This window comes from Oncorhynchus nerka, linkage group LG3, assembly GCF_034236695.1.
Source record: "Oncorhynchus nerka isolate Pitt River linkage group LG3, Oner_Uvic_2.0, whole genome shotgun sequence".
NCBI classification, from domain to species: domain Eukaryota; kingdom Metazoa; phylum Chordata; class Actinopteri; order Salmoniformes; family Salmonidae; genus Oncorhynchus; species Oncorhynchus nerka.
This window is the reverse complement of record NC_088398.1, coordinates 27,417,352-27,433,624: the sequence shown is the minus strand read 5'-3', so window position 1 is coordinate 27,433,624 and position 16,273 is coordinate 27,417,352. Positions and strand designations below refer to the sequence as shown.

The 16,273-nt window shown below is 46.7% G+C and overlaps 1 protein-coding gene across 2 annotated transcripts in view; it reads right to left on the bottom strand.

Annotated features, from left to right (window-relative positions):
• Positions 1-277: 277 nt before the first annotated feature.
• The window catches only part of LOC115105820 (teashirt homolog 1-like), a 42,588-nt gene continuing 26,592 nt past the window's right edge, over positions 278-16,273 (bottom strand). For both annotated transcript variants that reach the window (XM_029628242.2, XM_029628235.2), the window contains exon 3: positions 278-5,017. In XM_029628242.2, coding sequence (XP_029484102.1) covers positions 1,578-5,017 — 3,440 coding nt within the window. In that variant the 3' untranslated portion in view covers positions 278-1,577. The remainder of the gene's footprint in view (positions 5,018-16,273) is intronic.

Below are 16,273 nucleotides of genomic sequence, written 5' to 3'. Positions count from 1 at the left end.
CAGTCAACTTAGTGTATGTAAACTTCTGACCCACTGGAATTGTGATACAGTGAATTATAAGTGAAATAATCTGTCTGTAAACAATTGTTGGAAAAATGACTTGTGTCATGCACAAAGTAGATGTCCTAACCGACTTGCCAAAACTATAGTTTGTTAACAAGACATTTGTGGAGTGTTTGAAAAACAAGTTTTAATGACGCCAACCTAAGGGTACGTAAAACTTCCGACTTCAACTGTATGTACTTCCATGCAAAATTAACACACAATCACAAATGCATGACTGTTAACAAGAACTGCTTTGAGATTTATTTTACAATTGAGAAAAAACAAAAATGAAACAAACTAATCGGTGCTAGAAATATTTTTTTTTACAATATCATTGATAAAACATTGAAATGTATAGTCATTGTGCATCGCTTAATTCTTTTTCACACCATATCATGCATCAAACTGGATGCAAGTATAATTCAAATCATTTCTGTAAACCAAGCCAAAGAAGCTAAATTCTTATTTCTTAAAAAATGACATTTTTGTGGATCTACAGTATATATCTATATACACAATTTTTTTTAAACATTTTTTATTCTTTTTTTATTATATAAAATGATGATATAAAAGTTAAAGAATGCACACACCTTTAAGAACAAAGAATGTTGAGCTATTGCAAATGGCAAGATATGTCTTATGGAGTATGACATTTCACTGCGAGTCATTTACATGTAAAGGACTGCTCTTTTTATGGTTGAATTCAAAGCAGCAAAATTTTAAAAAGAGGAGTTGGTAACAAACCATACAATTGGAAAATTACTGTAAGTGATACTTCACATAAAAGTTTTTTTTTTTTTTTAGCAAACTTGCATACTGTACGGCTATTCATTTTCACTGACTGATATGTAACCGAAAGCAGCATTTCAATTACTCTGAATGTTTACATTATCTGTTTAGTTCTGTCATACACTGACAGATTTCTGAGCAGGCCATTCATTATCAAAGATGTTGCAGAGTGACAAGAACCGAGAGAAGAAAATAATTTATCTTTCAAATTAAAACATATTTTGACAAATGCAGAATATCTTAAAACATGTTCTCTTTACAAATAAAATCTTAAATGTCTATAAGGTGCTACTTCAGCCTTTGAAGGGGTTCTTCCATTCTTTTGGTGTGTACAATGATTTTTCACCTTCTTCATATCAAGTATTGTACAGTTTTCTTTTCCCCTTAATTCGTTTTCACCACTTTAGTCACCATTGAAACAGTAGTCGTTTTTTTTGTCATGAAAAGATACAAAAAAACGTGTGTTTAACCTTGGTTCACTAAAATACATGCACAGATCAGACAAATAGCATATAAATACATTACAAAATAAGTGTTAAAAAAGCTTGGCAAAAAAAATCTAATAAGACATGGTCCAGTCAGGCAGTATCACAACAAAAAAATAAGACTGATTCTGGCAGCTCAGTTTGGCCCAGTGCAGTAACTGTGAACAATGTTATCTTAGTGCAATGAAATTCTGGTCAGTTACACAGCCGTCTTTCTGTCTGTTTATCTGTCTCTTCCCTCAGCACCAGACCCCTCTACTACTTCTCCAGTTTCTCAAGAGCAGTGACGAACACCAGGTGATCTTCTGGTGACTTGCCATGGGTCTTGCTGAGGTGCAGTTTGACCGCGTGCTTGCTGACGAATGTCCGATTGCAAAGCCTGCACTGGTAAACTGAGCCAGTGTCGTCGTCTGGTGAGGTCAGGGATGCCAGGGTGCTGCCAAAAGTCATTTTGTCTGTGATCACTTTGGAGGCAGCCTGCTGCTCCCGTAGGTGCTCATTGGACAGCTTGGACAGGTCCTTCAAGCTGAAGCCCAGGTGAGACTCCAGGTGGCCGATGTAGGCGGACGCAGTCCTGAACTGCGAGGCACAGTCACCGCAGAGGAACACAGGCTGGCAGGAGTCCATGTTCTTCAGGAACTTGGTCCCGCCAGTCCGCCGGAGCTGGTACTTGACGTTGGCCAGCCAGTGAGAGATGGTGGTCATGGAGAGGCCTGTGAACTTACAGATGTGAACCCGCTCTTGGGGGCCGAGGTCCGTCATGGCATAGCGGCCCTCCGGGGTCTCCCGCAGGCTAGAGCAGAACTGAGCCTGGAGGATGAGGAGGTGCTGGGGGTTCCAGTTGGACTGCCGCCCTTTCCTCTTCTGGACCGGGGAGAGGTCATCCAGAGCATCCTCGAACGCACTGCCGTCTGCGTCCGACTTCTCGGAGATGGATGACGGGGCGGAGGACTTGGGTGTCAGCCTGCCTGTAAGGTTCTTCACCATGTCTGAGATGTCCATCAAAGCATTCTCTCTCAGAGGAGAAGAAATGTCAGACAGAGACAGGCTTGACATTATGGGTTTGTTACCATTTATGCTGCTGTTGCTGTTGCTGTTGTTGTTGTTGTTGCTGTTTTTGGACTTCCTCAGGTCCATAGGCTGGTCGTTGCTCTCGTATTGATAGTAGCAGTTGATGGGCTCGGGTTGCTTGGCTTGAGTCTGGTTAAAGGCCGGTTTCTCCATCACGCTGTTGCTGATCTTGTAGAGCATGGCTAGCGGGTCGCCCGCGGGGCTGACGGGCTTGGAGGCCTTGCCCAGGTGGTTGTTCATGATTGACTGAAGTGCGCTGAGGGGGTTGATGAAAGGCCTCTCTGGTGAGTGATCGGTGATGATGCCCAAGCTGTTGGTGCCGTTGGTGATGGGTGACTGGCGAGTCTCTGGGCCGTTGTTTGAATGGCTGTGGTGGTTGTCTACCAGGCTCTCTTTGGGCTCCTTTTTGCAGAGCAGCTCTGACTCTACATTTCCAGGGCTGCTGTTCCTCACGAGGGGCTTCCCGACGGTGAAGTCATTGGGTGCTGAGTGGTGGTCCCTCTGCTCTTTCAGTACAGGAGACGGCGACTTGAGGGAGGATGGATGGCTGTGGCGGTCCAAGCTGACCAACTTCTCCTCTTTCTTCACAGCAGCAGCAACAGCTTTCCTTGTGACCTTCTCCACCAGCTCTTCCATGGCAGTAACATTGCTCCTGCGAGAGGGCGGAGATGCAGGGCTCCTGGGGGAGTGGATCACTGAGCTGGAGTCCTGGGTCACCAGCCCGCGGAGCCCGCTGTTGAACACCGGCTGGATCTGCACACTCTGGACTGAGGAGTGCAGTGCTGCATGCTTCATGTGGCCCTGGAGCTGGTAAGCAGCGTGGATGCTGGGGTAGCCACCACCCCACTGAGGCGTGCCCGTCTGGGCCTTGCTGATGGCACTGGACACAGTGTTCTCCAGGGATTTGAGGATGTCCAAACCTCCTTTAGGAGCCTCCTCCAGGTCCTCCTCTGTCAGATACTTATACGACCCAGCGTTCACCTCAATCTTCTCACCTGGCTCTTCCATCTCCTCTTTGATCTTTTTCTCCCCTGGTTCGCTCGCCTCCATCCTCTCGTCTTCCGGTTCTCTTTTTTCGTCAGAGCCGCAGGAGAGTGCAGGGGAGACAGGCTGAGATTTGACACTGGGGACTGGAAGCCTGTTGGTGGTGGGTGGCAGAGGGATGGATTGGATCTTCTCCTCCACCACTGGGTCAAACACTAGCTGCTTGCCCTTTTTTGAGGCAGAGTTGGTGACCTTGAGGAAGTGACCCGTGACCATCATGTGGGCAGTCAGCTGCTGCAGTGTATCGTGGGAGCTCCCGCACTCCATGCACTTCAGGATCTGTGCCTTGCGAGCCTCGAACTGCCAAGTGTAGCTGGCACCGTTCTGATAGCCGTAGCGGTTGTTGGGTGTGACATAGGGGTTTGTCGTGGACTTGGGGTCTTTCCCAATGTCCCCTTGGGGCATGTGGCCACCGCTACCATGTACAGAGTCTGGGGAGCATGGGGATACCAGGGCGTCCTGGAGGGCTCTTTTTTTGGCAGAGGGCATCAGTTTAGTGGCCAGGGCTGGCACCGGTTCTTTGAGAGGCACTTTCTGATAATGCTTGGTCTTGATCATGTGAACGCTCAGGTCCTGCAGAGACTCGAAGGAGTGGCCGCAGTACATGCACTTGAGCACCTTCTGAGCGTCCTCTTTGCCCTCCATCTCCATCAGGGAGCGCTTGCGGGGCTTGGACCAGCGCTTGCCCCGCTCTTCCTCCTTGTCCTTGTTGTCGTCACGGTAGTGGCCCGACTCGTTCATGTGGACCGTGAGCCCCACCAACGTGTCGTAGGCGCCGCTGCAGTCTTTGCAGCGGAACTTGCTGGCGCCGGTGAAGACTGAGCCGTAGAGCTTGTTGTTCTGGCGGTAGAGCTGCACCGTGCTGAACAGGCTGGGCTCAGGCAGCAGTTGGTAAGGGGTATGCTGGAGGGTCTTAGCCAAGGCTGCCTGGTGCCAGTCATAGGCCACAGCCCCACCGTTACTAGCACCGCCACCGCCACTGCTGGTGCCACTGTTGCTACTGATGGAGTTAGCCGCGGTGCCGTTAGAGCTGCCACTGCTTCTGTGGTGGTAGGCAGTGGCGGTACTTCTTCTCCCATTGTGGTGGTGGCTGCTAGCATTGCTGTTCTCACTGTGGTTGTTGTTGTGTGTGGTGGTAGCGGTGGGGCTGGTGGCGGTGGGGATGGGGATGGCGCCAGCAGTAGCCGGTGTGGCTTTCATGATGTCCATGGCAATGCTGGACCAGGAAGCATCTGAGATCAGGTTTGCATAGACAGCTTTCATCTGAGCCAGGCTGTCCCTCAGGGAGAGGCCATTGTTCAGTCCAGAGGGGAGGGGGGCTTCCTCCCTGTCATGGCCATCCCTGGAGGAGGTGCTCTTGAAGTCAGTGAGCCGGTCGCTGGCATCGCTGAGCGGGGAGCCGTAACCAGCGTCTGGGTTGGTGCCGTTGCTGAGTGGAGAGGCCCGGTAGCTGGGCGGCTGGCCTCCATCCTCTCCCTCGTTGCAAAGGTACGCAGTGTCCTCCCCGTTCAGTGACAGCCCGTCATCCTGCAGGTGTTCCTCGTCGACTGCTCCTGCCTTAAACTCGTCCTCTGGCGAGTAAGCTGGAAGAGAGAGCAATAGAGAAAAGGGAAAAAGGAGGTCAACAAAGTGAAATAAAAGATTTACAATGCATTAACACGACCACTGACAAAACCTAGTGATGAATAATCTGTTGCAGGAAATATGGGCTTTTATCTGTGTGTGTGTGTGCGCGCGCATGAGTATGTCTGAGTGTCAGTGGTGAAGAAATCTAGTTTTATAGAGAAAGAAGACACTAAAGTGTTGACATTTTCTTTCTTTACTCGCCTATTTCATTGCCCATGCCTCCTGTTCCCTAGGATATCGCTAAGTGTGTAGCCTTGTCAGCCAGCTACTTGACTCCCCTCCTTTCCTTCTCCCTCATGCCTTATCTCTACACCCAATCATACACGCACACACACACACAACAGCCCCAAAACATCACTGCTCTAGAGGAGATCTGCATGGAGGAATGGGCCAAAATACCAGCAACAGTGTGTGAAAACCTTGTGAAGACTTACAGAAAACGTTTGACCTCTGTCATTGCCAACAAAGGGTATATAACAAAGTATTGAGAAACTTTTGTTATTGACCAAATACTTATTTTCCACAATAATTTGCTAATAAATTCCTTAAAATTTTTTGATTTTCTGGATTTTTTTTCTTCTCATTTTGTCTGTCATAGTTGAAGTGTACCTATGATGAAAATTACAGGCCTCTCATCTTTTTAAGTGGGAGAACTTGCACAATTGGTGGCTGACTAAATACTTTTTTCCCCACTGTACACACCACACATGCACGCACACACACACACACACACACACCGTGAACTTCACTTTATTTAGTCCTTCACATGGTGAGCTTACGCAACCAATCAGGAGGGAGGGAAACAAAACACTCATTCTGGGATGTTGCTGCATCTCCTTCAGGCCACTCTCACTGAGTTAACAAATACAATGATATTAAATACCAGACAGCACTGTCAAGTCATCTCTACAATGACAAATAGGGGAGTGACACTCCTTGACTGTCTCTGTTATGTTTGAGGGGTAGACATGGGTATGGGTCATACTATACATGGCGTTCTGTATTATTTTCCCTGACACATACAGCGTGTAAACAACTTATCATCAAAAAACACAGGGGATGAAACTACAACATAACAGGTACGAGAGAGAGAGAGAGAGAGAATAAGGGAAAATATTGTAAGGGAGTCTGCGAGCAAGTAGAACGTCAGGGAGAGGGGGGGAACAGAGTAAAAAGAGGTGGAGAGAGAGAGAGCAAGAGACGGAGCAAGGGAGGGAGACAGGAAAGACGGCCCCCTCAGTTCTCCCTTTATCTCCTTCCTCCGTGGTGAGATGTGTGTCCCAGATGCCAGCATCAGTCTCTCCTGATGAAACAGATGTGCTGTCAGCTTCAAACAGCACGCTAACCTGTCATATCATAATCTAAGTGGACATAATACCTGATATATGTACACTGGCACCATTTACTGCTGCCTGAGAGGAGATGGGAGGGAAAAAAGGCGAGCAGCTGCATATGGAAGTGTGTGTGTGTGTGTGTGCACGTGCGCCCGTTTATGTGTGTGTGTGTGCCTGCATTGGTGTGTGCCATTCGCATGTTCTCATACGTGTAGGTTTTAACACGGTAGCTTTCGAACATAAAGGCCCTAACGTTGTCTATAGGTTTGTATTTTCTGTCTATGACTGATAGGCCCTTCTCTCCAAACGAGCCACATACTGTATTCTCCTCATTCTCTTGATTCCTGACAGGATTTGGAGGGAAACGAGCGCAGCACAGGAGAACCTGGCTGTGTTTCAATCCCACTGACAGACAGAAGCTGAGACAGTTCCCTAAAACTCTGAAAATCCGTAACACAGCAGATTAGCATTAGCTGTATACTGTACAAGCTCTAACTGTAAAACATGTCCCCGTTATTACGCCAGCCTTCCCCTCGCCAACGGCCAACCTGTGCTTGAAAAGAAAGAGGACTATGAAATCATACAGTAAAATGGCTATTCAGTCGTCACTAGCCTCTGATCAGTTCCAGTGAACCCATGTGAATAACTATGTCCACATCATCGGTGCCAAAAACGGCATTTTGGCAGCCCCACAAATCTACGGAATGAAAGGGTGAATGGAACGGGAGAAAACTGTCTGTGAGTGAATGACAAAATACAGACAGGGAGGGGAGGGGAATGGTGAACGACAGGACGTGAAGGAAACCCTTTGACGATAGCTGTCAATCAATGCTTATCCCCTCATGTTGTCATGGAAACAACAAAGAGAGCCTGCAGACAAAAGAACGACCTAAAACATCTGTAAAATCACAGGTTGGAAAGGGGAAGGCTTCAGAAACCATGAATATGGGATCTTACGATGAAACACATCAAAAAATTACACCTAGGTAGAGAATTGTGAAACATAAAATCTATATATTTTGACGCTGTGATTAAATTGCAAGCAGATGACAATGCCCCCCCCCCCCCCAAACAAAATAAATAAACAGAAATAGGACAGCTTTATCAGTTCAGCCATTCATGAAACCTGATCGAACACAACGACTCAAAATCCGACTGGTGACCGAATCCCGCCTCCTCAATGTGTCCTAGACCTAGACGCACTTATGAGGGGAGACGGGAGCGAGGGGAGGGGTTTGGCGTGCCGTCCCCGGTGGTTTAGCTTGCCTAGCGGGTGATGGCTGTGAGCGGGGCCATCTGCACGGGCGTAAAGGCGCCTGTCACTTCTGCTCCGGGACGTCAAGGGGACAGGTGGTGGCGCGGCCAGGATGTGTCCGAGGACTGTGCTGTCACAAACGGCCCGGATCAAGCCACGCCATGTCACCGCAACGCACACACTAAACGTCACGCCATTTCTCAGGCACCGCACACACGTACACATAATAAACATCATCAACCCCACGGAAGATCTACATTGTTCTGAAAAAAGTGGTTAGTGGACAGTCCATCTATATTATGTGCATCAAACTACACTATCAGTAACAGGCCGACTGCACGTCTGTGGACATGTAACAGGGAAGCCTTGACTGTTACCAAACAAAGTAAACCCTAGCTTCATCTCACGTCAGGGGGTTTCCAGATGTGTGTAGTCTTGTAGGAGAGGAGACCGACAGACAGAGAGACAGAGAGACACGGGTTTAGACGGTGTTATGATTAATGAGGATGACTGTGTTCCTTTTCACTCTGTACTGTCTCAACACAATGTTAGGGCTGGAGGTGACACACACACACTAGTCTGTTTCATTTGACTTGGGGAATGATAACAAATTAAATGTAATCACATCAGCGTTTTAGCAGAGAGTAGCTCGGCGTCATATCACTTCTTCTCAAACTTTGGCATCTCGGTCTGGCCCTTCCATTTTGTGTTTTTGTTGTCTTTCCGAATTCTGCTAGTTGTTAAATCAATAAATCTCTCTGTCAGGCTGGCGGTGCCTCGCCTTTTGGCCGCAGTCAAACCCAAACAAAACAGATAAGAAAAGCAGAAAGGCGATGAAACGAGAGAGGGAGAGAGAGGGAGGGAGGGAGAGAACGGGGGATGAGACCAGTCAGTTACTCCCCCATTTCCCGTCCCCAACACCCCTCCTATTTCCTTACACACATCTCTCTATTTATCTGATGTGATTTTGGGAAGAGGGGTGCAATCACCGCAGTCATTTGCGCCACTAATGTCCAATCCCGGCCCCCTTCACTCATGTGATTTAGGCTGGTGTTGGAGTGGGCTAGTGGGGGTATGGGGAGCTGGGAGGGAGGTGGGGGCCAGGGGCCATTTATCCCACGCTCTAATGGGAAACTGGCAGTCTTATTCCTTCCCCTACATTCTGTTTGTCACCCTGCTCCTCCATTACAGTCCTCTCAGCCCTGATGGCTTTGGACAGGAGCTGATCAAAAAGCCATCGCTTGACCTACGCGCCGTGGCAGCCAGACGAGAACGACTCGCACCAGCCAGAGAGAGAGAGGGATGAGATAGAGAGGGGGAGGTTGGTAGGATGAGTGTATGTGAAGGGGATGAGGAGGACGGGTGGGGGGGGTGATAGCTCCTCGGACCAGGACAAGAGGGGAGGGGGTTGTAAATAAAATGACATTATTACTTATTCTGTCCCGTCATGTAGAAAACCCAATTATGGTAATGTCTGCTGCCGGGCCCGCCGTGTCAGAGAGAGGGAGAGCAGACAGAGAGCATGCTGGGTTGTGGATTCCTCTGGAGCGGCTAACGTGAGAGAGCAGTGAGCTGCCTGCATGTCGGTCTGCCCACCGAGGCCCTCCTCTCCCTCCCCTGACCGTACACACTTCGAAAAAAGGGTTCCAAATGGGTTCTGTGGCTGTCCCCATTTTTGGTTCAAGGTAGAACTATTTTGGGCTCCATGTAGAATTTTCTGGGGAAAGGGTTCTATATGGAACCCAATATTTTTATTTCACCTTTATTTAACCAGGTAGGCTAGTTGAGAACAAGTTCTCATTTACAACTGCGACTTCGCCAAGAAAAAGCAAAGCAGTGTGACACAAACAACAACACAGATGGAATAAACAAACATACAGTCAATAACATAATATATATATATATTAAAGTCTATATACAGTGTGTGCAAATGAGGTAAGATAAAGAGAGGTAAGGCAATAAATAGGCCATAGTGGCGAAATAATGGCATTGAAGCTCATCTGGTGTCCAAAGAAGGGCCAGAAGTATACAGAATGGTGTCGTCTGCATCAGAGAATCAGAGAATCACCAACAGCAAGAGCGACATCGTTGATGTATACAGAGAAAAGAGTCGGCCCGAGAATTTATCCCTGTGGCACCCCCATAGAGACTGACAGAGGTCCGGACAACAGGCCCTCCGATTTGACACACTGAACTCTATCTGAGAAGTAGTTGGTGAACCAGGCGAGGCAGTCATTTGAGAAACCAAGGTTGTTGAGTCTGCCGATAAGAATATGGTGATTGACAGAGTCGAAAGCCTTGGCCAGGTTGATGAATACAGCTGCACAGTACTGTCTTTTATCAATGGTGGTTATGATATCGTTTAGGACCTTGAGCGTGGCTGAGGTGCACCCATGACCAGCTCGGAAACCAGATTGCATAGCGGAGAAGGTACGCTGGGATTCGAAATGGTCGGTGATCTGTTTGTTAGCTTGGCTTTCAAAGACCTTAGAAAGGAAGGGTAGGATAGATATAGGTCTGTAGCAGTTTGGGTCTAGAGTGACTCCCTCTTTGAAGAGGGGGATGACCGCGGCAGCTTTCCAATCTTTGGGGATCTCAGACGATACAAAAGTGAGGTTGAACAGGCTAGTAATAGGGGTTGCAACTATTTCGGCTGATCATTTTAGAAAGAGAGGGTCCAGATTGTCTAGCCCTGCTGATTTGTAGGAGTCCAGATTTTGCAGATCTTTCAGAGCATCAGCTATCTGGATTTGGGTGAAGGAGAAATGGAAATGGAGGCTTGGGCAAGTTGCTGTGGGGGGTGCAGGGCTGTTGACCAGGGTAGGGGTGGCCAGGTGGAAAGCATGGACAGCTGTAGAAAAATGCTTTTTGAAATTCTCAATTATTGTGGATTTATCGGTGGTGACAGCGTTTCCTATCCTCAGTGCAGTGGGCAGCTGGGAGGAGGTGCTCTTATTCTCCATGGACTTTACAGTGTCCCAGAACTGTTTGGAGTTTGTGCTGCAGAATGAACATTCTGTTTGAAAAAGCTAGCCTTAGCTTTCCTAACTGCCTGTGTATATTGGTTCCTAACTTCCCTAAAAAGTTGCAAATCGCGGGGGCTATTCGATGCTAATGCCGTTCGCCACAGGATGTTTTTGTGCTGGTCAAGGGCAGTCAGATCTGGAGTGAACCACGGGCTATATCTGTTCCTGGTTCTACATTTTTTGAATGGGGCATGCTTATTTAAGATTGTGAGGAAATCGCTTTTAAATAACGACCAGTCATCTTCTACTGATGGAATGAGGTCAATATCCTCCCAGGATACCCGGGCCAGGTCGATTAGAAAGGCCTACTCGCTGAAGTTTTTTGGGAGCGTTTGACAGTGATAGGGTTCTAGGGTTCTACATGGAACCAAAAGGGTTCTTCCTGGAACCCTTCTTCAAAGGGTTCTCCTATGGGGACGGCCGAATAACCGCTTTAGGTTCTAGGATAGCACCTTTTTTTTCTAAGATTGTAGGCACAACAGCGGGCCAGCATTTGGGCCTGGCACCATCCACTCTGGGCCTGGCACCTTCCACTCCCCACCCTCCATGATACAGTTGGTTGCATACAGGACCATATAGAGTAGGCTACATGTAGATGTGTAAGAAAGAACTAGAGGTTGACCGATTAATCGGAATGGCCAATTAATTAGTGCTGATTTCAAGTTTTCATTACAATCGATTTTGGACACCGATTAGGCAGATTGTTTTTTTTGTTTTTTTTACACCTTTACTAAATCTTTATTTAACTAGGCAAGTCAGTTAAGAACACATTCTTATTTTCAATGACGGCCTAGGTAGGTTGGGTTAACTGCCTCGTTCGGGGGCAGAACGACAGATTTTCACCTTGTCAGCTCGGGGGATCCAATCTTGCAACCTTATAGTTAACTAGTCCAACGCTATAACCTGCCTCTCGTTGCACTCCACAAGGAGACTGACTGCCTGTTACGCGAATGCAATAAGCCAAGGTAAGTTGCTAGCTAGCATTAAACTTATCTTATAAAAAACAATCAATCATAATCACTAGTTAACTACACATGGTTGATGATATTACTAGTTTATCTAGCGTGTCCTGCGTTGCATATAATCTGACTGAGCATACAAGCATACAAGTATCTGACTCAGCAGTGGTAGGCAGAAGCAGGCTCGTAAGCATTCATTCAAACAGCACTTTCGTGCGTTTTGCCAGCAGCTCTTAGTTGTGCGTCAAGCATTGCGCTGTTTATGACTTCAAGTCTATCATCTCCCGAGATGAGGCTGGTGTAACCAATGTGAAATGGCTAGCTAGTTAGCGGGGTGTGCGCTATTAGCGTTTCAAACGTCACTTGCTCTGAGACTTGGAGTTGTTGTTCCCCTTGCTCTGCATGGGTAACGCTGCTTCGAGGGTGGCTGTTGTCATTGTGTTCCTGGTTCGAGCCCAGGGAAGAACGAGGAGAGGGACGGAAGCTATACTGTTACACTGGCAATACTAAAGTGCCTATAAGAACATCCAATAGTCAAAGGTTAATGAAATACAAATGGTATAGAGGGAAATAGTCCTACAATTCTTATAATAACTACAACCTAAAACTTCTTACCTGGGAATATTGAAGACTCATGTTAAAAGGAACCACCAGCTTTCATATGTTCTCATGTTCTGAGCAAGGAACTTAAACGTTAGCTTTCTTACATGGCAAATATTGCACTTTTACTTTCTTCTCCAACACTTTGTTTTTGCATTATTTAAACCAAATTGAACATGTTTCATTATTTATTTGAGGCTAAATTGATTTTATTGATGTATTATATTAAGTTAAAATAAGTGTTCATTCAGTATTGTTGTAATTGTCATTATTGCAAATTGTAAAAAAAAAAAAAAAAAATTAAAAGGCTGATTAATCGGTATCGCCTTTTTTTTGGTCCTCCAATAATCGGTATCGGCGTTGAAAAATCATAATCGGTCGACCTCTAGAAAGAACGAATGGATATCTACTGTAAGTGTCTGGAGTTTAGCACCACTGGAGGGACCATCTTACCTAACAAGGTAAAAAGTATTTGTAAAATACAGGGAAATCAAAAGATAATTATCCATTTCTGCAATACGTTATTTGTTTCCCTTGCATCGTCTTCCTAAGTCCTAATATCGAGTCGGGAGATGTGTGTGATATAGGTTCTCCAGAAATAATTCCCCTCCACAGCCACCCACACCTCTTTCCACCTCCACGTCCTCATTTCCATCCTCCCCTGCTTTTCTCTCTCTCTCTCTCTCTTGTCCTCCACACTGGTCCAACCACCGGACGTCAGCCCCCCCCCCCCGAGTAGAAGAATAGAGCATATGGCCAAGCACCTACAGAGCCTTAAATAACTGCTGCGCCATTCCACCTCACCGTACCGATTCATCTCCACTCATTTGAGAAAACTGCCAGCCGGAGCAGAGTGGAGCGGTGGCCGCACACACTATTCCTGTAGACAGAGCCGGAGCGTGTGTGTGTGTGTGTGTGTGTGTGTGTGTGTGTGTGTGTGTGTGTGTGTAGACATGTTTAACAATACTTGTGGGGACCAGAAGAACAGTAAACAAACCAACATTTGACCAACTGGGGACATTTTGCCAGTCCCCACAAGGAAAAAGGCTATTTCTAAGGGATTTAGGGTTGGGTTAGAATTAAGTGTTGGGGTTAGGGAAAGGTGATACCTAATCAGTTGTACAAATGAAAGCATTCAACCGAAATGTGTCTTCTGCATTTAATCCAACCCCTCTGAATCAGAGAGGTGCGGAGAGCAGTTGTTCGAATTAGGCTGAGGGGTTAAAGGTTAGGTTTAAGGTTAAGGTTAGGGGTTAATGAAAATAGGATTTTGAATGGGTATCAATTGTGTGTCCCCACAAGGTTGAGGGTTGAAAGCTGATGTATACACAACTCGCGAGGCATAGTTACAGTTGCTGTAATGTGGCCTCATAACCTTGAATATTTTTGTCAGCTTAAGTGTTAGCCAAGGGGTGAAGAGTGAGACGATGAAGTCATGTCAACAGAATTCCTTCCAGATTGCTCTATTCCCTTATTCCCTTCTGTGTTCATACAGTAGTACCACAGCTTAGTGACGGCACAACACACCATTATTATTTGTGAGATTCAAATATGAGATTATGATGGGAAACACACACACACACACACACTGAACACTGCAGTGTTGTGTGGTAACAGCTCTTACATGACACATCTAGAGGGCATAGAGAGGAAAACTATTGCCTGGCAGACAGGTAGCACTGTTCTGTGTGTAGGTTTAGACATATTGAATGAGAAGGGAGGGGAGGTGTGAGATGTACATGTACAGCATGTGTGTGTAGATACAAGAGGTATGGTGTGTGTGTGTGTGTGTGTGTGTGTGTGCATTAATAGACCTGGCTCTAAAAATAAAACAGAAGCACCGCACTCACCATACCTCTTGTATCTACACACACACACACACACACACACACACACACACACACTCCTCTTGTATCTACACACACCATACCTCTTGTATCTACACACACCATACCTCTTGTATCTACACACACACACACACACACACCTCTTGTATCTACACACACACACACACTCCTCTTGTATCTACACACACCATACCTCTTGTATCTACACACACACACACACCTCTTGTATCTACACACACACACACTCCTCTTGTATCTACACACACCATACCTCTTGTATCTACACACACACACACACACACACACACACACACACACACACACCTCTTGTATCTACACACACACACACACTCCTCTTGTATCTACACACACCATACCTCTTGTATCTACACACACACACACACACACACACACACACACACACACACACACACACACAAACACCATTTCTGCACCATGTATTCTTGTACACTATCCCACACACCCACATATATATTTAGCAACATGATTGTTGGTTCTCCTGTCTGATTGTAAAGAGGGGGATGTAAAAACGAGTGGCTGTTTTCAGAGGGTGTTGAATGAATGCACTGGGTGGAGTACAGCTGGGTTGAATGTGCTGTGTGATCAATAGAGTCGACCAGCAGGGATCGATCGCAATTCATCTCACTTTTTTATTTTCATTCTCACCCACACACGCACTGAGCATGTTACTAGCTTGTTAGGGGAGGGGCAAAATACGTGTTCACGCACGTATAGGCGTGCATGTGAACACACACACACACATGCAAACACACGCACACAAACAGTCCGAGGTTCAATAAAACAATATGCAATGTATTTATTGGGCATATCAGCTCACCCCCCGTCGTCTCCTCTGCATAACAAGCCCTGTATAATTAAACCATCAATTTCAACACGTCCGTTTAATTACCAGAGACAATGTCGGGAGGCAGGAGAGTAAACAAGTGCCTTTGAAGTGAGGAGTTAAAAACCGCTCCAACACAGATGCTGTTCATTTAGGTGGGATGTTGTTTTATATGAAGATGTAAATGTTCAAAAGAATGCGTGTGTGTGTGTGTGTGTGTGTTTTGTAGTTTTTTGGTACTTCTTCTCCAGGAATGCTTGGAAAGTAGTAGGCTGGTGAGGTAGTGGGTACGGGTACTAGGGGTGTGGGTGTGTGTGCGTGTGTGTCCGTACATGCCCGGTGTGTGTGTGTGTGTGTGTGTGTGTGTGTGTGTGTGTGTGTGTGTGTGTATATAACACAGCAGTTTATGCATTATGTGTGTGTGTTCCCTGAACAAACATAATGGGCTGAGGGTATAATAATTGATTGAAGGCCACCTCCTTGTCCAGGGTGACCGTGACCGTGAGCAGACGACAGACACGACGACAGTGGCTGGGACGGTCGAGTGGATGCTTCAGGTCAATGTCAACACACACTCGTCGCTTCCAGCAGCTTAGCTAATTACACAACGGCCCTTAAGGCCACTTACAACAGGTTAGCTAATTAACAAACAGCTGATTACAAATTAACAGAGAGGTGTTCTTAATCTCCCACCCAAACAACGTGATGACAAACACTAACCGCTTGTAATTAGTTCTGGGTAAAGGGAGGGGTGGAGAGGGCAGGTGTGTGTGTGTGTGTGTGTTGTTTTGGTAAAGGGACCGCATCTATGTGTCAGACTAACAACACCACTGTCATAATGTAGTTGCCACTTCGTGAAAAGTTCACCGGTCCAGCCACAGTTAACCCAGTCTACGTATCTTCCTATTAGCATAGTGAGAGTCATCAAAATAATATAGAGGTTGAGGGCTAACACAACTCACAGGCCCAGATGGCCATAAGGCTCCGAGTCGCACCTGCCGACAGTTAAAAAATCCTTTCTCTCTCCTTCCACCCTAATTTTCACGGCCCCTAAAACATCCGCTCTCTCGAAAGGCACCAAACGTCCATCTGCCCATATAAATCCCTTTTTAAAACGTACCCCACCACCAGAAACACACACACACACACACACACACACACACACACACACACACCTGTGCCTTTTAAGCTGCCGCCCCCCCCGTCCCTCCCTCCCCCCCAAACACTTCCTTTGATTTCCACCTGCCCCATTTCAACATCCATACCCCTTCCTCTCTCCTTCCTTCCCCCTCTCTCGCTATAAAGGCACCTGTGACTTTAAATCTCT